This window comes from Alexandromys fortis, unplaced genomic scaffold (assembly GCF_014885135.2).
Source record: "Alexandromys fortis isolate MF-2015 unplaced genomic scaffold, M_Fortis_MF-2015_v1.1 scaffold_82, whole genome shotgun sequence".
NCBI classification, from domain to species: domain Eukaryota; kingdom Metazoa; phylum Chordata; class Mammalia; order Rodentia; family Cricetidae; genus Alexandromys; species Alexandromys fortis.
In genome coordinates, this window is record NW_026067963.1 from 8,480,535 (window position 1) to 8,502,362 (window position 21,828).

Below are 21,828 nucleotides of genomic sequence, written 5' to 3' on the forward strand. Positions count from 1 at the left end.
GCGGCGCGGCTGGGTCCTCCCGCTCAACTCGCCCCGCGGGCCGATCTGAGGTAGCCCTTCGGCCCACGGCTCAGCAGCGCGGGCGCCAGGATCCCAGAGTGCGAGCGGGTAGGAAGCATTCCAGGGAAAAGCCTCTCCCTCCCTTCTCTCGTACTCAATAAACTTCCGCCTCCGAAGGGCTGTGGCAGCTGCGGCCCGGGGAGGCCGGGCTTCGAACTCGGGCCCTTTGCAGGGGGTCTTCGCGTAGAGGTGAAGACAGAGCCCGCAGGGTAGCCGGACCGCCCAGAGCCGCCGTGGCAGCGGTGCCATCGTGTGCTCGTGCTGCAACGGATGAGCAGAGGGAGCACCCCGAAAAGTAGCGCGGAGCCCGCCTGAGCTCCAGGCAACGGGCTTGGCCTCCAGGGCGCAGGGAGCGTCATTCCCTTCAGCCGCCGGCCCTCAGGCGGCCTAAGGCCGGTGTGCACCGGAGCCCGAGCCCGCGCGCGGCCCCGGCCCCGCTGGAACTCGGGTCCCGCCGGGCCCCGGGGATGCTGCAGCTCCGCTGTCCACCCGCACAGAGGAAGGGGACGGGGAGGAGCCTGTGCACGTGCCAGGGTCGCTGGAGGAGGCCGCGGCCGGCGCATGCGCGCCCTCCCCCAGAAGGCTGGGACGCCGAGGGGCGCGCGCCCCTACCCGCGCGCGCACGCTCGCTCGCCCGCCCGCCCGTTCGCTCGCGCCGGCCGGCCGGAGGCTTCCCCGCCTGCGCTCCGGGTCGGAGCCACTCCGGCGCGTGCGCGCGTGGTCTCGGGCCGACCCGAGTGGCCGGGTTCCCTCGGCTCCCGGCCCCCGCCGCCCCCTCCCGGCTCCCAGCCAACCCGTTCCTCCCTTTCCTCACGGAATGGGGCCGGCGCTGCTCGGGGTCGCGCGCCCTGGACCCGGCTCGCGCTCGGTCTCGCGCTGTCAGCCGCTGCTTGGCTCGCGCCGCCTTGCGCTTTCCCTCAGTCAGTGGCGCCGAAGGCTCCGTTAAGCGGCGGCCGCGGCCGCGGTTCCTGTTTCCGTTTCTTCCTCTCCCTTCAGTCGGGAGTAGCATCCTCCACCCCGCCACCCCTCCCACTCTCCCGGCGCGGCCAGCTGCGGCTGAAGGCAGTGGCGGTGGCGACGGGGGACGGCGCCGACCGCCTCGCTCCCGCCTCGGGTAAGGGGGCGTTAGGGAGCCGGGCTCCAGGACGGGGCGGGCTCTGCGGAGCCCGGGCTCCGGGCGCTCCTTCCTCCTCCCGCCGACCCCAGGCCTGTTGCTGCAACTGCTGCTTGCTGCTGCTGCTCATCCCGCGGCCCCGGGAAAAGTGGGGAGGGAGACCCCGAGATGCCCCGGCGGTGCCTCGGCTCGGGGAAGGGTGAGGGGTGCCGTGGCGTCTTGCATCCCGGCTCAGGGCAGGGGCCGCGGAGCCCGGGACCCGAGGGATGGGGGCGGGGTGGGAGGTGTCCCTCAGCGCATCTCTGCACCTACCGCTCCTCTCCTTCACCCCCGCAGCCGGGTCCCCGCGGTCAGACCGTGGGAAGGTGGGCTCCTCTGCTTTGCGGGGTTTCTGTGTGGACTTCGGGTGCTGGGTGTCGGAGTGAACCTGCACAAAGATCCGCTGAGGGTGGGCAGTTAATGGCTTGGGTGCCTCGGTAGCCCCCTTTCCTTTGATCTGCAAATGACAAGCTGGCGGCTGTTGGAGTGTCTCAACTTATTTGGGAAGGTTAAATGAGTCATCTCAGTTCTGCGAGGTCTGTCCTGCTGGAGTTGAGGGTATTTTTCGGTGGCAGCACCTGTTCTCTGGACGTGGGCATCGCAACCTCCAGAGACGTATTTCTTAAGTTAAATGGCATTGTCAGGGTTAGGGGTTAGCACCCTGGTGAGCTTTTAGTGTTTTGTCTTTAAACATTGTTGAGGCCTTGGAGAAAAGCGAGGAGATTGGTGTTTTTCGGTTTTGTGTCTAGTTTTGCACGTTACTTTTAAGGAAACGTAAGGTGAACCCAGGAAAACTATACCCTCCAGTAGATCACTCCGAATTTAGAGGTTTCGGGGAATAAAATGCAACGCAAGTTTTTATCAGCTTAAGAGTTAAATTTATCACAACTCACTGACTTAACTTTGCCTTTGCTCCGCAGAAACTCTTAAGTAGGTCTTAGTTTTCTTGCTCTTCCTGGGGTGTAGTCCTTATTTATTTTCTTGATTAAAGTTCTATCTTATACGCATACTGCCTTTAAAGGTTGTATCACATATGAAGCGTTTTAGGAGAGAAATCGTACACTGAAGCAAAGGAGTAAGATGTTACTTTTCTTTAAGGCAGCCTAAAAGTCTGTGCCAATAATACGGTCCTCCACATTGCTGTCCCTGTGAAATAAGAAGTCTTAATTACAAACACTGCAGTGTCTTAGCACATACAAGCATTTGAAATTACAGGCCGGTTAAAAATGTAGGGAACGAGAGATGAATAGGCTATAAGGAGCCTCCAAGGGTGGTTTGGAGGCATGGGTTTTCCGTTTGCTCTTCTATAAATCGAGAATTCTGTTTGAGTTGAAGAGCTGAGCAGCTGTAATGAGACTTGCATAGATTGCAGGAACGTGCAGAGATGTCTTTGATCAGATAGTGAGTTAATGTGAAGGGTGTCTTGTGATCTACTAGGAGAGTGATTCAAAATAATTTACATATGGTACACTACAGATTGTATTTTAAGGATTTTTTTTTTAAAAAATTTAAAGTCATTTGAGGTTGTTTTCCCCACAAATCAGTTCTATTTAAGGTGTGTAGAACTGAGCCCAAGACAAGCATTCTGGTTATATAACGCAGTCTTTTAAAAAATAAATTCTAAGCAGCCTTTTTTTAAAATAAAAGGAATAACAATGTCCTCAAAAGTGATGAATTTTGAAATTTGCTAGTGGGTTACAAAAATTTGTTTCTTGTTTGTTTTTTTAAATGCAGTTATTTTAGGTTGGTCTAGAGGGGGAGCTAGTGCCAAAGCAAAGTGTAGCTTAATAGCTATTTGAACTTAAAACATCTAAACCAGATTTTTATGACCAGGGAAAGTGTACATTTTTAATTAAAATAACAGGGGCATTGAGGTGGACATATAAACTGTATTATTTATTTATTATTTGTGGGTATATATCTTGAGTATTAGAAATTAGTCTTAAAAATCAGTTGTCATGAATAATAAAAGCAGGTGTGTAAGTTTCTTGAACTTATGTAAAATTTCTGGAAGTGTGTGCTAAAACTTGAGTACGTTGTGGCATTTTCTTACTCCTCTTGTGCAGTGCCTTAAAAGTGAAAATGTGTCCTCGACCCTTTGTGCACATTGAGTGTTTTTGCTTTATTAATTCATACTCCCTATAAAATAAAATAAAAAGCTTCAAGTTGAGTCTTGGAGGGGCAGGTACATCCATTGTGTAGTGAGTTTTCTCTGTCAAAAATAGATAATTTCAGCAAGGAAATGGGCCCCTTGGGTAACTGGACAGCAAAGTCTCAAGGTCATTTTGTAATCCTATAATATGATGTTGACTTTGTTTGAATATAGAATAGTTATTTTGTGATCTGTGGCATTTTTAATTTCTAAACTATAATGTGTTTGATTTGTTCTTTAGATCCATACAAAGAAATTGATAATGATGTGTATTTAAAAAATCATTAAAATATTTATTTTTCTCAGGATAGAGACTGAGCCTTTTGTTATTCATACTCTTCACTTAAGTAAATAGAATCTTACTATTGCTAATTAAAAAAGATTTATTTCCATGCAGTGCTTGTTATTGATTTATTTTATAAATTGCATGGTAAAAACATGTTGGTTTAAGTAAATGATAGATGCACACATTTTATAGCATACTTATAAATCTGGAAGTATTTCATTTTACAAATGCAAGATTTTAAAAAATTCAGTACATTTCTTCCTTAAAATTAGGAAACAAAAGTAAGATTGTAAGCAACTCTGAAAACGAGGAGTCCTCTCTGTGTTCATCCATGCTTTTCAAAGGAGCACGGCAGGAGTGAGGATTGTGCAGGATCCCCTTTGGTTCTCTCAATCCATCACAAAGTATAATGGATTGCTGTGTGAATTGTTTTTTAACTTGCAATGAGATAGTGAAACATGTTTAAACACATATTTACAACTGATTTTTAAAGAGGCCTTTGAAAAATCCCCAAGAGAAAAAGAATTTATGTGATACTGTACGTTTCCCTTCTAATAGAATATGGGTCAAACGGGCTGTGGAATGTCAGTTTAAAAGTTATTCTCATACATCACCGAATGCATAGTGATAAAGAATTAGTTTCATTTAAGTTGTTTGTCTGTTTTCTTTTGTGAGGCAGGATCTTACTCTGTAGCCCTGGTTGACCTGGCAGGCACTAGATACAGCTTAGGCTGGCCTTGAATTTACCCTGCCAGCTTCTGGGATTATAGACCTGGGGCATTACACTTATTTATTTATTTTTCCTCAAGATGACTTTATTTGCCAGAACCTAGTACCTCACCCATGCTTTACTACTTGAAACAATAATTCTTTTTGCCAAAAATGACATTGTAAGGGGGAAATACTATTTAAACAAGATGCCAAATTTTATTAATACTTAGACCTAGACAAACTTGCCTAGGGTATAGATAGCACAAACGGGGGAATGTAGCTTAGTTGGTGGAGTGCTTGCATAACATGCATGGAGTATCAGATTTGATCATGATCCCTAGCACTGTATAAATGGGGTACGGAGTTAAAGGCAGGATGGTTAGAAATTTAAGTCTAGCTAGGGATAGAGACACTGTCTTAAACCAACAAACAGAAAAACAAAACCAGGAAGACAAAAAACAAACAGTAACCTTCCTCACAAACCAAATACAAACCATCAAACTAAACATATCCCAATGTTTATAAATAACTTGATTTTATAATTACTTTATATATTTCTAATACAATTGATAGTAAATTTAGCTAATTGGTAAAGATGGGAAATAATAGCTTTTCTACTAAATCTAGTATCTGGGACTTGGGAGCAGTCTCTAGACAGGAGGCTCAGAGAAGCAGAGGATTTTACTGGTTGATGAGCCTGTCTTTGCGTTTCCTTTTGTTTTATATGTCTTACTCTGTAGCCCAGGCTAGCCTCAAGTTTTCTGTGATCCTCACATCAGACTTCTGAGTGCTGGGATTGCAGTCATATGCCACTAGGTCCTGTTGTATCTTTATCTTTAGGATGTATTGTTTTCTCTTAGGTTCATAGACTTTTCAGGTAAAAGTTTAGTTGGTGGGTTGCATAGATTTGTTCTAATGACTTCAATTTTTTTTTTTTTTTGAGGCAAAGACAGAAGACCAGAATACCAGTTTGTGAAAATGGCTGTAATTTAATTTGAAAAGGGTTATGGGATGGTGGTTATGTATCTCAGTGGTAGAACATGTGTTCAATACCAGAAACAACAGAGAAAGGTAGTATGGAATTAGAAGGATTGCCAGTTACATTATTCTATTTAAGACAATCTCCTAATTTCCTGGGATGCATTCTCTTGTCTCTCATATTATTTACCTCTTTGTCAGTAGAGTTCCTGAGTTACAAGGAACTGTTTTTTAAGATAATGAATTATTTATGTTTTCATATCTCATTGCAGTAATACGTTGTAAAAAGCAAACCAGAACATGGAGATTCACTAAAGAGAACTCAGTGGAAAATGAACAACAGTGTTCCCTGCCCCTGGGAGTTTACAAGGAGAGAGTGTTGGATAACTTGAGCCTTACTCATTTAGAATTAAACTGGTTCAGTTTAGTAGCAAGTGGTTACAGTTTTGATGTCTTGCTTTCTCTGAGTATTTCATTCATTCACAAATCAAATGTCAAAAGATTATAATTTTGAGAACTACTCAGAATCAACTAAACCATGGTAAACATTTTAGATTTTTTTTTATTCTTTAATTTTTTATTTTAGAAAGTTTAACACAATTCTAGGGCTTATGTAGGTGGTTCCTGAAATTCTTAAGGTCAAAAAGCACTTCCTTGTCCTTGGTAAATTGATCCTTAAGGAATAGAGGGTTACTGAGTAACCCCAACTCTTACAGAATTACAGTTATCTTGACCTTCATTATCCAGATATTAGCACAGTTCGACAATGTATATAAATTGTTAGGTGTGGGTATAATCAGTGATATGTTACTTTTAATTTGTAAGTATCTCAAGAATACCCATGTTCTCAATGCTGAATAAGTATTGTCTACTAAAAATGGCCAAGTGGTGAACTAAAGAAACCTGCTAATGTACAGTTATGTGCAGTTCTCTTAGTAAAAAAGATGGTATTAGTGCTTAACTGTAATGGCACAAAAATAAAATGGAAAATGGAATCAACAAAAATGCCCATTTTCTAACAGTTTTAGCAGACCAGGTAGCAGGTAAGAATAACTCCTGAAATCTGTAACTGTAGAGGATTAGAGCAGTGCAGATAATCCCCCAAATGAACTAATGATAAGCAATGTTTTTTTAATCAAGAATTGTATGCAGATTTCCTTAATGTATTTTTATTCAGTTTCTATTATTGTCTGCTTTTATTGCAAATGAAAGATTAGAAAGTAAGTTACCTATTTTGAGATCTGGAAAAGGAGAAGGACTTGACATATAGAAAAAAGCTTGCTGTTTATTCAGTGTCTTGCTTTGTAGCCATGCGACCTTTGAACTTGTGATCTTGCCTTGCCTCCTTCCTCCCTGGTGCTTGTACTACTAGTATGCACTATCCCACCCAAGTATTTATTTTAAAAAGTAAAAGAAAAAAATCCTTCTAGTTTTATTGAGATATAATTGGCAAAATTTACATATTTAATGTATACAGTGTTATTGATATATATGTAAAATATAGAAAGTACTGCATTAAAATATGTCACATAATTATGTTTTTATATTGTAAGAACATTTACAATTTCTCTTAGCAGATTTCAGGTGTGTGCGTGACGGCGATGCTAACTGCTACCATGTGTGCATTAAATTTCTAGACGGTATTTGTCCTGCATAAAGCATGCTGCAGTGGAACTTTGCGCCCTTTATCCAGCATCTCTCCATTTCTTTTTTGCCCCGAGTCCCTAGTACCCACCACTTATTTTCTGCTTCTGTGAGTTTGCCTTCTTAAAATCCCACATACAAATGAGGTCAGCAGGCAGTGTTTGTTCTTCTGTACTTCACTTGTTCCACTTTGTCTGATGTTCTTCACGTTCCTCTTAATAACATTGTAGAGGAGGCAGAGATTTAGTTATTCTTTTAGTGTTTCTTCCCCCTCAATCTGGGTCTGAGAATTAAATTTACATAAAATGGATGAGTAGAAGAAACACATCCAAATTTATTTAATGCAAATCTTCTACACTGAACCTGCATGAGGAAACATCACAGAGACAGAGTGGAACACTTACATGGTCAGTTGGCAGGTTCTGAAAAGGTCTTTTAACAAACTTTGTACACAGTTCTCTTGGTTTCAGCTTACCAACTTTGATAAGCATGTTGGCTTGCCTTTTAAGAACAGGGAAGGCATTTTTTTCACATGGGAATTTCATCTCCTGCATAAGAAAAAGATGGAAGGTCAGAGTGGTTTCTTGCACCTGCTGTTTTTTAAATGCTTTTAACTTGAAATTGCCAATGTTCCAAAAAAAGCTTATTTATAGATAGGGTTTCCTTTTTAAAGTTTTAATTAATTAATTAATTAATGTTGTGTTTAAGAGTACATAAAAAGCCAGAAGAAGGCATTGCATTCCCTGGAGCTAGAGTTACAGGTGGTTGTGAGCTGTTAAATGTGGGTGTTGGGGATCAAGCTTTGGTCCTCTGGAAGAGCAGCAAGTGCTTTTAATTGTTGAACACCTCTTCAGCTCCATCTTTTATAACATTTAAAGTCTGAATAAAGTAAGATAAATTTTATTCATTTATGCATGCACATATATTTTTGTCTCCACATGCTTGAGTTCAGCATAGAGAACTGGGTTGTAGCTCAGGTTGATTACTTTTGTCTAGTAGTTATGAGGCTTTTGGTTCTATCTTCAATATTGCATAAGCAAAATAGTAACGCACCTTTAATAACAAACAGATTTTAAAATGCTTGAAAAGAGTTGGAACACATTACAGACTTTCTCACTAAACAATGTGTTAACTATTTGCAAAGTGTTCACATTGTTGTACTTGGTATTGTAAATAATCTAATCTATATAATTTAGTATATAGTAGCAAATTATAAAGTAGGGTTCTATGTATCCTACTGCAGGTTATATGCAAATACGGTGCCATTTTATATAAGGCACTTGGGAGTTATCTGTGGGAGGGGCTGTTTTAGAGCTAACCCACAGATGCTGAGAAACTGCAACATTTCTTTTGTTTGCTCTTTCTATCTTTTTCTTTTTTTCTGAGATGGTCTCACTGTATAACCTTGGCCAGTCTGGAGGTCTCTATGTAGGCCAGACTGACCTCGAACTCCCAGAGTTTGGCTTGTCTCTGCCTCTTGAGTGCTGGGATTAAAGGTGTGGGCCTTAAGTCCCTCCCTGCTCAGGTGATTCACTTACCTATTGGTGATTTCACCTAGGTTGGTTCTGTGTTTTAGCTGTTAGAGATAATGCTTCACTTGTAGTGATATTTTGTTTGTTAAAAAAAGGGGTTTTATTTATTAAGACCAGTTGGAATTCATGCTACATTTAGTGAATATGGGGTACAGAGATGTCTTTGACATACCTATTTCATTCCCTTTGTATGTGGGTCTCTGGAGCGTATGTTAATTCTATGTTTAAGTTTTAGAGGAACCTCCATGTGTACCAGTTCACATGGCTGCCAGCAGTGTAGGAAGGGTTTCCTTTTCTTCATATTCTTAGTGAGTCTTGCTATCTTGTCTGTTATGGTTACTCTTATCATAAAATAAGAATTATTATTCTTATTTATATGGCATTTTCTTATTTTAAGTTACCATGATAACTTAGGGAGTCACTCTGTGTCTGGCTATGTAGTCCAGACTGGCCATGCACTCTTAATACTTTTGCCTCAGCTTCCTACTTCAGATATTAAGGAAATGAGCCACCACACCTTGTTTAGTAGTTACTCTTAACAGGTGTGAAATTGTGGTTTTGATTTGTCTTTCTTCACTGCATTCTTTTTGAAAAATGCTTATTTAGGTCCTTTTGCCCTACTTTTAAAACTATGTTATTTGTGTTCCTGCTGTTGAGTTAGTTTCTCATCTACTGTGTTCCTTCTCAGTAATTTTATTATTCTTTTTTTTTTTTTAGAAAAAAAATCACATTTATTTGGAACTAATTAAGATTGCAATCTAGGAAGCTGGGCATGGTAGTGTATACCTGTCAGTACTGGAGAGACTCATAGAGGAGGGCCAGTGAGACAGACCCTGCTTCAAAATAACAAACTAACTAGATAAAAAACAAAAAATTATGAACTGGTAAAAATACAGAGTTAAGGCAGTTTTGAAAATTTGCTTCACTGTTGCTGTCCTTCTCCCCCTCCCCCTTCTTTTTTAACTTTTATCGATTCTTTGGATTTCACATCATGCATTGTGAGCCACTCATCTCCCTGTCCCCTCACATCTACCCTCTGCCCTTGCAACCTTCCTCCATCAAAACCAAATTTAAAAGAAAAACCAAAACCAAACAAACTGAAGAAAGAAAAAAACAAAGAAGAAAAAAGGAAGAGTTTTGTATTGAAAGCTTTAGTGTGATCTGTCCAGACAGTTCACCCTTCAGTCTGTTTGTCTTTACTTGCAAGTATTCATTACCATGAGTCTGGCTCAAAGGCTTTGGTTTCTGCTACATCAGATAATGAACGGGCTGTCCCTGGGGCTTCGCTTGGTTATCCTGTTGCTGTCATCCTGTATCATGGAGACCTTGCTGTTTTGGATCTGTAGGTTCACCCCCTTCACATGCACCAACAGTTTATAGATTCAGTGGTTGTTGGGGTGGGCTGACTCATAGTCATGGTTCTGGGCCTGGGTGGTAGCCAGGTTGGTCAACTTGCTAGTACTACCTGGATGAGCTCTGTAGTACTGCCTCATTAGCTCGCTCAATACAGCCTTCAGCAAGGGGCGGGGCCAGTTCTCTTGCTCTCAGACCTTCCAATCTGGATTCCCCTCACTCATATCACCAGGGCTAACTCTACTGTTTTGCAGGTCCCTCTCTCCCAGTTGCTGTAGGTGTTATATGGGGGTGCGGTGGGGGGGGGGTAGGGGAGTCAGTCACCTCTCATGCCCTCAGGGCTGTCTCACCTGTGACCCTAACAACAGGGTCAGCTCCAGTGTGCTGCCTAGGCAAGGTGAGGTCTGCTCTCCTGTGCATTGTAGCTGGTATAGGGCAGGTCTAGTTCTCTCACTCTTATGACCTGGAGCCAGCCTGCCTTTTCTTTTCCCCTTCCCCATCTGCCTTTCTCCTTCCTCTCTGCTCCTTCTTTTCTCTGTGCCTTGTTGTTCAGACTGGCCTTGAACTTGCAATCATCCTATCTCACTTAGTCTTCCTCAGCCTCTTTGAGTGCCTGGCCTGCATTTAGTGTTTTGATTGAATAACAGGTCAAAGGAAACCAAAAGAGTTAGATACTGATGTTGGCCATGTGACTGAATGTATTAACCAAGGCAGGCCTTTATCCTCTTGGGTGTCTGTATTTTTTTTTTTTTTCTCTCTCCACGCAATGAGTTTGTAACATGAATTCTAATTGGTCCTAATAATAAAAATCCAGAGTTAGATATAGGAGTTAATGCTGAAGATCAGAGAAGCACAGAGGCCAGCCACTAAAGAATTCTTTTACCTCTACCAAGGCTCAGACTGAAGGGGCGATCTTGTCCTCAGACTGCATCTCCAGACTGCAACTGTCTCCACCAAACCAAACCTCAGACTGCCATGAGCTCCTGTCTCCTTCCACCTTACATTCCTCTCTCCACCCAGCCGAGTCACTCCTGTCTCCACTTCCCTAGTGCTGGGATTAAAGATGTGTGATACCAAGTGCTGGGGTTACCTTTGTGTGAGCTCTGTTTCTCTTTTAGACAAAACTCAATCTTCTGCAGCCTTGAAATAATAGAGACTCCTCTGCTTCTGTGTCCTAAGTCCTGGGATTAAAGGTGTGTACCACCACTCCATGGGCTCTAGTGGTTTAGCTCTACACTCTGATCTTCAGGCAACCGTTATTTGTTAAAACATAAACAAAATACCACTACATGAATTGCTTTACTTTTAATGCTATTGCCTGGTTTTCAAAGCTAGGTAGATACTCTCTGACCTTTTCCATAATTATATCTTAACTCTGTAACTACTGTCCTTAAATATAGTCATATTCAGAATAATATTTGAAAATCAGGCCATATCTGCTATGGTCCTAACATCACATGCTAACATGTTGAAACCCATCCTCTACCTTCATGGTAATAAGAGGTGTGGGGACTTTGCAGAGTAAGGTTAGATGAGAAGGCCAGAACTCTAGAATGTGATTAGTGCCAAGGGAACCTATTCATTCTTTCCACTAGAGAGGTTTGATGGCTGGTGAGATGGCTCAGAGGGTAAAAGCACTTGCTTCACAAGCCTGTGTTTAAACCTCCAGATTCCTTGGTGGAAGGAGTGAACCAACTCCTGAAAGTTATCTTCTGGCCCCCATGTGTGTACCTTGGTACACACACACACACACACACACACACACACACAATAATAGTAAAAGAAGGTGCCATCTGTGTATCAGATCCAGGCCTCACCAGAGATCAGATCTGAGCCTTGATCTTGGATTTTGTATTGTTCTGAATTAGGATCAACACATTTCTGTTCTTCATAAATTGCTCTGTATCAACTATGTTGTTATAACATCCTGAACAGATTAAGACATGCTGTACAAGAGATTCAGCAGTGAATAAATTTGGGGCTGCTTGGAATTAGCATCATGGGCAATTAAACATTTTCATGGGTATTATTTTAGTTCATGTTCATAGTTCTGAGAACAGTTAATGCTTTTTTCTCCCTCTTTTCTCCCTTCTGAGATAGGGTTTCTGGCCCTGTCTGGCCTTATACATACTCCTCTTTCCCTGCCTCTTGAATACTGGACTTGCAGGTGTTTACCACTGTGTTCAAGAATAGGGTACTATGATTGTGAAGATGAGAAAAAGACGGTGTTGCTCTGTGGGTACTTTACTCTTTTTGCTTTGTGGGTTAAAGGCAGGATGTAACAATTTTAGCTTAAATTTGTGCCAACCTGGGTTCAAAGTGGTCAGGTGGGATTGGCTGTTTTTCAAAGAAAAATAAAAGCATGGCTTGAAACAGACCTAGAGCAGAAATGATAGGTTAACAAGCTAAGACAAAGATGCTTATATGGGTGACTAAAAATATAGGAGTGTGTATGCATGCCTATGTGTTATATAAGTATGTCTGTAATAGGAGTGAGCACCACACTTGAGTAGGCTGGTGTCAGGTATATGCCAAAGACCTAATGTGCATTTTCCATGCAGTATGAAAAAGAGAGGATGCTGAATAACTAGAGAAATTTAGTGATCACAGTGCTATAATTATTTTCAAATATTTAGTAATTTGACTCAGAAGCCTTCAGGACTTATTGTAATATTGATAATAGTAGGAAGTATGGCTGTAGAATTATTGGAATTTATTTTTACCCAACATTGTAGAATACATGAGTGTTAACCCACAGAGCAGACCTCTGTGGAGGAGGGGGATATAGTTATAAATATATTTTAATGATGCTGTTATCACAACAGCATAAGAAAAATAGTTTCATGTTTTATAGTCATACTTTTTGCTCGTGTTATTTCTAAATTAGGTAAACCACTTTATGATAACCAGAAATATCCCCAAATCAAAACAATGTTTAATGTATGAAGATTTGTCACTTCTGACAATATTATAAAAATTGCGCTAAGATTCTTAAGCAGTTGCAAAAGTTGGATCCCAGTGCTTTTAGCAGTGACAGCATTCTAGGAATAAATGCAGTGTTTCCTAAAGGAACTGTGGGATGCTCTTTTTGGTATATGGTATGTCAACTTATTCTAAAATGACCTACTGAATTGAATACATGTACATGACTAAGACCTCACTGTGTCATCAGAAAAACCCCAATATAAAAGTAGAGACCCCACTTCTATACTTTTTAGGGCATCAGAATATCTCCCCCCCCCCAATTTAGTCATAATCCCAGGTTTGCAATCCCAACAGGTAGGCTGAATCAGAATGATTGAGTTCAAGGCTAATTTAGGCTACACAGTGAATTCCTGGTCAAGTTTAGCTACTTAGCGCTAAGGACTAAGAATGCCATGAAAGTGATAGAGTTTTTGTCTGGCATAGTCAAGGGTATGACTGAATTTAATCCACAGCACAAAAGAGAAAGACCTATCATGTTCTCCCAGGGAATATTTGTTTTCAGTAGTAATAAGTACACAACTGTTATATGATACAGCCATTTATAAATTTAGAATTCCTGTTCTTGATACATTTCTTATTAAAGTAGATGTTATGAATTAAGATTTTGTTTTGTTTTTGAGACAGTGTCTCACTATGTAACCAACTTTGGTTCTCTTGCTTCAACTTCCCAGCTATTGGGATTATAGGCAAGTGTCATCATGCCCAGATTTGCCAAGTTCCTCCTTTCTTTATGCCATCCCTCTCTATCCTTTTGTTTTTGACAAGGTCTCACTACTTGTAGCCCAGGCTGGCCTGGAATCCTCTGTGTAGATTGTTGTAGGATATTTATACACTATGTGAAAGTGTATTGCTGTGATTGGTTTAATAAAGAACTGGATGGCCAATAGCTAAGCAGGAGGTGTAGGTGGGAATTCAGGCAGAGAGAGAGAGTGAGCAAGGAGTAGGAGATGAATCTAGGTACGTGAGTCCCAGAAGACATGGAAGAAGCAGGATATACGGCACGTGACAGATTGTAGATTAATAGAAATGGGTTAATTTAAGTTAAGAGCTAGTTACGAACAAGCCTAAGCTATGGACTGAACTTTCATAACTAATAACTGATGTGTCTTTATTTGGGAGCTTGCTGGTGGGATAGAGAAAGACTTGTTACAGTAGACCAAGTTGGTTCTGAACTCCCGAAGATCTCTTTGTTTCTGCTTCCCTAGTGCTGGTATTAAAGACATGTACCATCATGCCAGCATCTTTCCTCTTATCCCACACTGCCCTTAAATTTACTATGTAGAAGAGGATAAATTTGGGTTTATCCTCCTGCCTTCCTCTCTGAGTATTGAAATTACTGGTGTATGCTATCAAGCTCATTTTATGACACTGAGCCCAGTTTTTGTGGTACCAGGAGTGGAATCAAGAGCTTTGTATATGTTAGGCAAGCAGTCTACTAACTGAGCCATATCCCCTGTTAAATGTTTCTTGAGAAATCAAATAGAACTTTTATACATATGCAAAGCAGCAAAGCAAAACAAGAATCACATTAAAGCAGAAGTTTTATAACAGCAAAAATTAGCTGGGACAATAGAAAAGAAACAATGTCATTACCTTAGATCAGACATAGAAAGCTGATTTTAAAAGAATAGCAATTAGATTAAATACACTGAAGAATTGTGAACATTAAATGAACAATTAATTAGAGAATATTCTATTAACTAGGAGAAATGATACACCCTGTAATTTCAGCTGCTTGGGAGGCTGAGGAAGGAGCATCATGTATTTGAGGCTAGCCTAGGCAACATGTGATGATGCAGACTTGTTTATTAAGAGAGAAAGAGACCGAGAGCAAAAGAGAGAGATTGTAAAATACTAACACAGGTTAGAAGTTCTTTTCCAATTTTTATAAGGTTTGTTTCAAACCCTTTCTAGTAGCTGATCATGGTGTAGTGCAGGCCTTTAATCCCATGACTTGAGAGGGAGAGGCAGGGACAGATCTCTGAATTTGAGCCAGCTTGGTCTACATAGTAAGTTCCAGGATAACCTAGGTTACCTAGGATGAGACCCTGCTAACAAACAAGCAAGCAGAAAACAAAAACAACCCCTCAACACTATAGTATCTGATTCTAGCATAGTGCTTTTAGTTGACCCAGTTACCTATTTTGGTTTTGAATAAAGAGGTTAAGACCATCCCTGCCAAGGGATGTTCTCTTTTTACCTTATGCTTACTTTTTTTAATTCTAGGAAGTTCTATCTGTCTGTCTTTCTGTCTGTTTAGAGATAGGGTTTTACTTGTAGCCCTGGTTGTCCTGGAACTTGCTTTGTTTACCAGGCTGGCCCGGAACTCACAAAGATCTGCCTGCCTCTGCCTCCCTACTGCTGGTATTAAAGATGTGAGTATCCATGACTGTCCCATTGCTACCCTTTCATTTCTTCTGCTTGTTAAAATCTGTAAGTCGATTGATTAATTTGTCATTTTAATTTCATTTTCCTCAAGTATCTTTAATAGCATAAGATGAAGAATCTAAGCCTTCCTATTTGTTCATCCTTCCCGTCACCTCTAGAGGCAGGGAGGGCTTGCCTTTCTTCACTCATTTTGTTTCCTTCTCTCTCACTGACACTATCCCCACTGTTGCTGCCAGTGACTTTAATTTTCAGATAGGGACTCTGTAGAAATCTTGCTTCGAATTTTGAGTTCTGCCTTTTTTCCTCCTGTATTCTTCTGACTTTGTAGCCTTCTTATTTCTTCTATGGAATATAGCAACTCCTCTGTTCATTTACAAGGCTAACTTGTTGCATTTGATGTACACAAATTTCCTAGTTTCCTCAAAAAAAAAATGTGTAGTGTGTGTTACCTCATGCATGTGTGCAGGCGCTCTCAATGGCCAGAGGAGGGCATAGGATCCCTTGGAATTGGAGTTAAAATTAGTTGTGAACTGTCATGTGGGTGCTGGGAACTGAACCTTGGTTCTCTGAAAGAGCAGTAAGTGCTCTTTAATTACTGAGCCATCTCTCGAGCCCTCAGTTTCTCTAGTTACTTTTCCTTGGAATGGTATTTGTTCTTTTAGCTTTAATGACAACATTATTTTTTCAGATGCTTCCGATACTCTTAAGCTCCCAACTTCAGTTTCCAGCCTGAAGTTGCCATATGATTGTCATTTCCACCATACTCAACAGGACTGTATTTGAATTTTCTTTGTTCTGAAATGTAGTTTTCCTCTTAGCTTCCCTTTTTCTATTATTGATTTATTCTTCCCATTTCCCAAACTTGAATTCTGAGTCATCTTTGAGTGACTCAGATCTTTTCTGAATGAATAAGGATAAAAGGGGAATCAGATCCATTCTGCTATGAAACAACTGTGTATTCTGTTACTACAATGTTTCTCTACTTCATCTGCTCTTTTCTTTCTGTTTCATATTTAATATAATGACTCAGATTCTCATTACCATTAATATAAATAATTATAGTTGATAATTGCTGTGCTAGAGGGAGAGAAGGCGGAGAATTTTCTTTTTTATGTAAGTGTATGATGTATGTACTTGGGTGTATGTATGCTTGCATCTGTATGTACAGAAGTGTTTGTGTGTTTGTCTTCAAAAGAATGACATGGGTGGGTTCTTCCTCAATAGCTCTCCATCTATATGCTGAGTGAGGGCCAGTTATTGAACCTGGACCTCTTTATTTTGATCAGTCTGGCCAGCTTGTTCCAGGGATCTACAATTTTTGTGTGCTGGGATTATAAGGAACTGCATGCCTACCTGGCTTTTTGTGAGGTTTCTGGGGATCCAGCTCTGGCTCTCATACTTATGAGGTAGGAACTTGACCAACTGAGACTTCTTTCCAGCCCCTTCTCTCTCCTTTTGAGGCAGATTCTCACTGTAGACGATACTTCTCCTGCTGCAGTTTGTGGTGAGATTATAGGTGTGTGCCACCACACCTGGTTCCAGAGGTACTTTTATTAAAGTGTGGCAAGTAGGAATTGTTACATTAAAGGAAATGACTAACTCCTTAGAAGTATATGACATGAGTTAACTCCCGACTTACTCCCACTACAGCTGTGTTTCTTTTCCTGATGCTGTATGTCAGACTGTCTTCAGATATTGGTTAAAGTATTTGAATAACATGTAAATGTAGAGTAACACAAAGTAACATGTATCTTATTACCTAGTGAAAGTAGAGCGACCCAATGTAAACAGTGGGAAGTAAGTGCTGCCTGCTGTGAAGACTTAAAACCGGACTAAAATTTACATTGCAGGCTATTTTGAAGGTTCTCAATTACTTGGAGAGGAAATCTTGGATGTGTAACTACTCTTAGTCTATTTATGTGTGGTTTTCTTTTATTTCCGTCTTGTTTCACATATTCGTGATTGCAGGACTGATCTTTGTACTAATAAACATCAGTACTCAAACTGAAGGTCATACAAGTAAATAGACCATTTATTATTTTTGCTTCCCTGGAGAAACAAGACATTTTGTACTTTGACAATAGGAAACATTAAAAACACTTTAAAACAGTTTAAACAGAAAGATAATTTATTTGCTACATAAATAGGAAGAATAGTGCTATATCGATCCAGGAACACTCAGATCAAGAAATTTAGATACTTTTAGGGTACGATCCATTTCCTGGCTTCATTTCTTTCTGGTCTTATTTTTATGGTTATGTTAGAAAGCTTCAACCATGAGGAGATGCATAGCTTTAGACAGCCAAACACTTAAAAGGTTTGTCCCATGGCTCACCATTGTAGGAGATTGTCACTGGCATTATAATTAGAGCCTCATAAGTGAGAGTCGCCCCCCCCCCCCCGGCCAAAAGGATGGATATATGTGATTCGGCAAAAACAATCTCTAACATTATAGATCCACATGGAGAAAGGAAGGAATAAAAGGGAATGGCAGACACAGAGACAGGGAAATGTCTGCTTGTAGGGGAGAAAGGAAGGGAAAGTACCAGTTAAGAATTTTCTCTGGGGCTAGAGAGAAGGCTTACTGTCTGCTGCTCTTCCGCAGGACCTGAGTTCAGTTCCCAACAACCCCATCAAGTGGCCTATAACTTACTCTAACTCCAGGGCATCGGATTCTCTTTTTCTGACCTTTGGGCAGCTGTGCCCATGTGCACATACTCCCACATGGACACACAGGCTTGTGCATGATTAAATGTTAAAATAAATTTTAGAACAAGTAATTTACTCTGGTAAATTATTAGCCTGTATTAGCATTTCTTAATAGTGCAGGTTCTAGATTTTATATATTGTTGAGTATGTATGTGTGTATGTGTGGAGTGTCTGAGGCAGGAGATTCATGAGATAGAGGTGAGCATAGAGTACTCTATGCTACTCAGGCCAATCTGGGCTTCTTGAAAAACCGTGCTTCAAAAAACTAAGAAAATAAAAACAAAAATGTACCAAAACACTAATAAAACAGAACAAAACATTGCCTGTATGATTCATTGACTTGACTTTTGCTCAAATATTTATTCTGTCCTTTTACTTTCTTCTATTTCCTTGTTTTTTTTTTCTATTATTTTTTCCTTTTTATTTTTCAGTACTTTTGTTTTGCCTGTTTCTGAATTTTGTAATTGTTCTTTTTCTCTCTACTATAAAATTCTCCTTTTTGATTATTTATTAGCATATAATTGATAATAATGGGATCGATTTTAATGTTTGCATATGTATACGCAATATATTTTGATGGTGTTCACCCCCCTTTTCCCTATCATGTATAGCTTTCTACTCCGGCTAGTACCTTTTCTCAACTAGCCCCTTCTACTTTCATAACTTTAAAATTTTTTTTGACCCAGTGTGTTTCATTGGGGTTGTTTACAGTAGGAAGAGTACCTTACTACTGAACAAAATGTCTCTCCTCCTCACAACAGCCTTTAAGTAGTTTGCTTCATAAAAAGTTCACTAGGCGCCCCTCTTTCCTCCACAACAGGTTGCTGATGGGTCCAGATCGTGTGCAAATAATCAACCACTGAGCTTGAGTACAACAGTCATGTTTTTAGAAGTCACTTACACCACTCCCTCTCTCCTCCCCCTAGGTCTACATTCTTTTTGCCCATTCTTCCATGACGTCACCTGAAAATTGGAGGGGTGATTTAATGACAGCTATGTCACCCTTTGAAATAGTAGCTGATCTTCAGCAGTCATTTATTCTCAATTCTTTGACTAGTTATGAGTCTCTGTAGTTGCTGATGCTTCTTCAGCCAAAGAGAACAGCAGCCCAGTTTGGCTTGTTGGCTTCCCTCTCCACCTTTTCGTTTTCCTGCCCTGCCACAGGGAGGTCTTCTGATTGGTTTTCTTGTAAACTAGTTTTACTTTTTAAACTTTTAGTGTATCATGTGATTTTTTTTTCCTGGTTATTGTGGTTATCATAGAATTTAGTTGGTTTTTGCGTTACTTTTATATCTGGTTGCTGTTTATTATTTTTATTTTCTTTTTGTTGTGCTGCAGTTTGTTGTGCATCTAGGGCTAGTCAAACCTTCCACTGAACTATATTCACAGCCCTTATTGTTCATTTTCTTTTTGCTGGGTAGCACTGTGGATTGAACCTGATGCATCAATCATGGGTGGCTGTTCTTCCTCTGAAGTGCACTTCCAGTCTAGCTGAGAGAAATAAAAGCTCACATTATCTATGACCCATTGTGAACTTTAATTTTACTTGAAGAATTGGGGAAATAAAAGCTTCTAGCTGATGACCAAGTCTTAAGTAAGCATAGCTAGGGGTCCAGAATACCTACTCCTGGACATTCACAGCAACAGTATAGAGAAACAACACAGAGATTGTAGACATGGTACCTACTGGAACCACAGGATAGGCTGCTTTCACCTTAATCAGACTGCATATTGCTGACAAAACTGGAGGGGCAACCACAAAGAGTGTACCCTATTCCGCATTTTACAGAGTATTCACGAACTACCAGAGAGATTCCATACTTGTGAGGTCTACAGAGAAAGTGAGTTGTGAGCCCAGGACAAGGTTTGCTCTGTCAAAACCCACTGACTATAGCCAGAGAAGCCATAGGAAACTACACTATAAAGTATGTGTGAATTAAATTCAGCACTACATTTTAGGGTATGTGAAGAGAAGGTGGTACCCTAAATAAACTCTTACATGAAAGTATAAAAGATAGCAGTATAAAAGAATAAGAACTTTGAAGAAATAAGGCAACAACACAACTCCTTAAAAATAACTCGCTTTAGTACACTATTTCCATGTGGGTGAAAATGCCACACAAAGAATTCAAAACAATGCTTAAAAAACTCAAAGAAAATGCAAATAAATAGAATAAATTACAAAAGATAGTGTAGGATGTGAAAGAGAAATATAGCAATAGAAATTTTGAAAAAGAACCAGACAAGTTTTGGAAATTAAGAGCTCAATAAACCAGCTAAAAAAATTTGTTTGAAAGCCTTAGCAGTAGAGAAGATCAAGAATGGAAGAAAGAATATCATGTCTTTAAGATTGGTGAATTACTGTGTTCGGATAATAATAAAAAATAAGAAAAAATGAGAATACATATTATTTATGGGATACCATTAAGAGGGAAAATACATGTAAAATAAGAATAGGTGATGGTAAACTTTTCTAACTCAGTGGGAATTTCTCAAGTATTTGATTAAGATATGGGCGTCCAAGCACAGGAGGCGGGCAGAGCCCTAAACAGACATGGCCAGAAAATAACACGGCATAGATTAAACTCCCGAAAGTACACAAGAAAATATTAAAGCTTCAAGGGAGAAATGCTGAAACAAACCCATCAGAATAGCAACAGATTTCTTAGCAAAATCTAGTGACCAGCAGGGCCATTTTGTTTCTGGTCCTAAAAGAAAATAACAGCCTGTGTAGATTACAGTATACAACATAGCTATTCAGAATCAAAGGAGAAATAAAGACCTTTCAAGATGGGCATAAAAGGATTTATGACCACTAAAACCAGCATTACAGAAGTAATGCTTAATTAATTACTTCAATTAATCCTAAGCCAAGAAAAAGGACCAAGGTAAACACATTCACGAGATTGTGGGAAATAATAAATTTTACCAGAAGAATAGATAAGCAAGTGAGAATTAGGAAACAGTGAAGCCTCTATGATGGGTAAGGAGAAAGTAACAGACACCAATTCTTTAACTAGAAATCAAGCAACAACATGATAGGAACTAGCATGCAACTTCCAACAATAACCCTGGATGTAATTAGTTTTGGAATTTCTCAATTGAAAGATGCTAGGCTGGCTTTTTGGAATGAAAAAAAAAAAAAAGGCCTAATAACCAAGATTGAGAGAGAGACAGATAGATAGACCTCTGTGAGTTCTAGGCCAGCCTGGTCTGCATAGTGAGTTTCAGGATAGCCAGGGCTATGTAGAGAGACTATGTTTCAAAAAGCCAAAACAATAAAACAAAAAATAAGGCCAAACAATTTGCTGCATGCAAGAAATTAATTTTCCTGGCGAATACATACAGAGACTTAAAGTAGAAAGGTAGAAAGTGACATCCCAAGCCTGACTATATATAACTAAAGAGGCTTCAGGCCAATGCTGTGCAGAACAGAGTTCACTGTATATTGATAAGGGAAGCAATTTATCAAGATGGTATGGTTGTAAATATGCACCAATGTTGGAGCACCTGATTTCATATAACAAACACTACTAGCTAAAAATGGGAAGCGAGACCTCAGTAAAATAATAGTGGGTGACTTTAATATTCAACTATCATAAGCAGTTCATCCAGACCAAAAAATACCATGAAACATCATTGTTAAATTGAATTATTGATGAATTCACCAGCACGTTAGAAAAGATCATGTATACTGATCTTTTAGTTCATTCCAGAAATGAATGCAAAGATCACTCAGCATACAAATCAATAAATAAATGGAATCAAGAAGAAGCACTGATCATCTCAATAAACCTAGAAAAAGCCTGTGAAAAAATTAAATATACCTTATGATGATAGCTCTGAGGAAATAGTTATAGAAGGGTTATACCTTAAT

General features: G+C 40.2%; 1 protein-coding gene across 5 annotated transcripts in view; it reads left to right on the top strand.

Annotated features, from left to right (window-relative positions):
* Positions 1-200: 200 nt before the first annotated feature.
* Positions 201-21,828, top strand: part of LOC126508453 (translation initiation factor IF-2-like) — a 94,510-nt gene continuing 72,882 nt past the window's right edge. For 2 of the 5 annotated variants that reach the window (XM_050153698.1, XM_050153699.1), the window contains exon 1: positions 489-1,174. In XM_050153698.1, coding sequence (XP_050009655.1) covers positions 622-1,174 — 553 coding nt within the window. In that variant the 5' untranslated portion in view covers positions 489-621. Of the gene's footprint in view, positions 1,175-21,828 lie in introns of all 5 variants that reach the window. The other 3 variants (XM_050153697.1, XM_050153696.1, XM_050153695.1) reach the window with 3 other exon arrangements.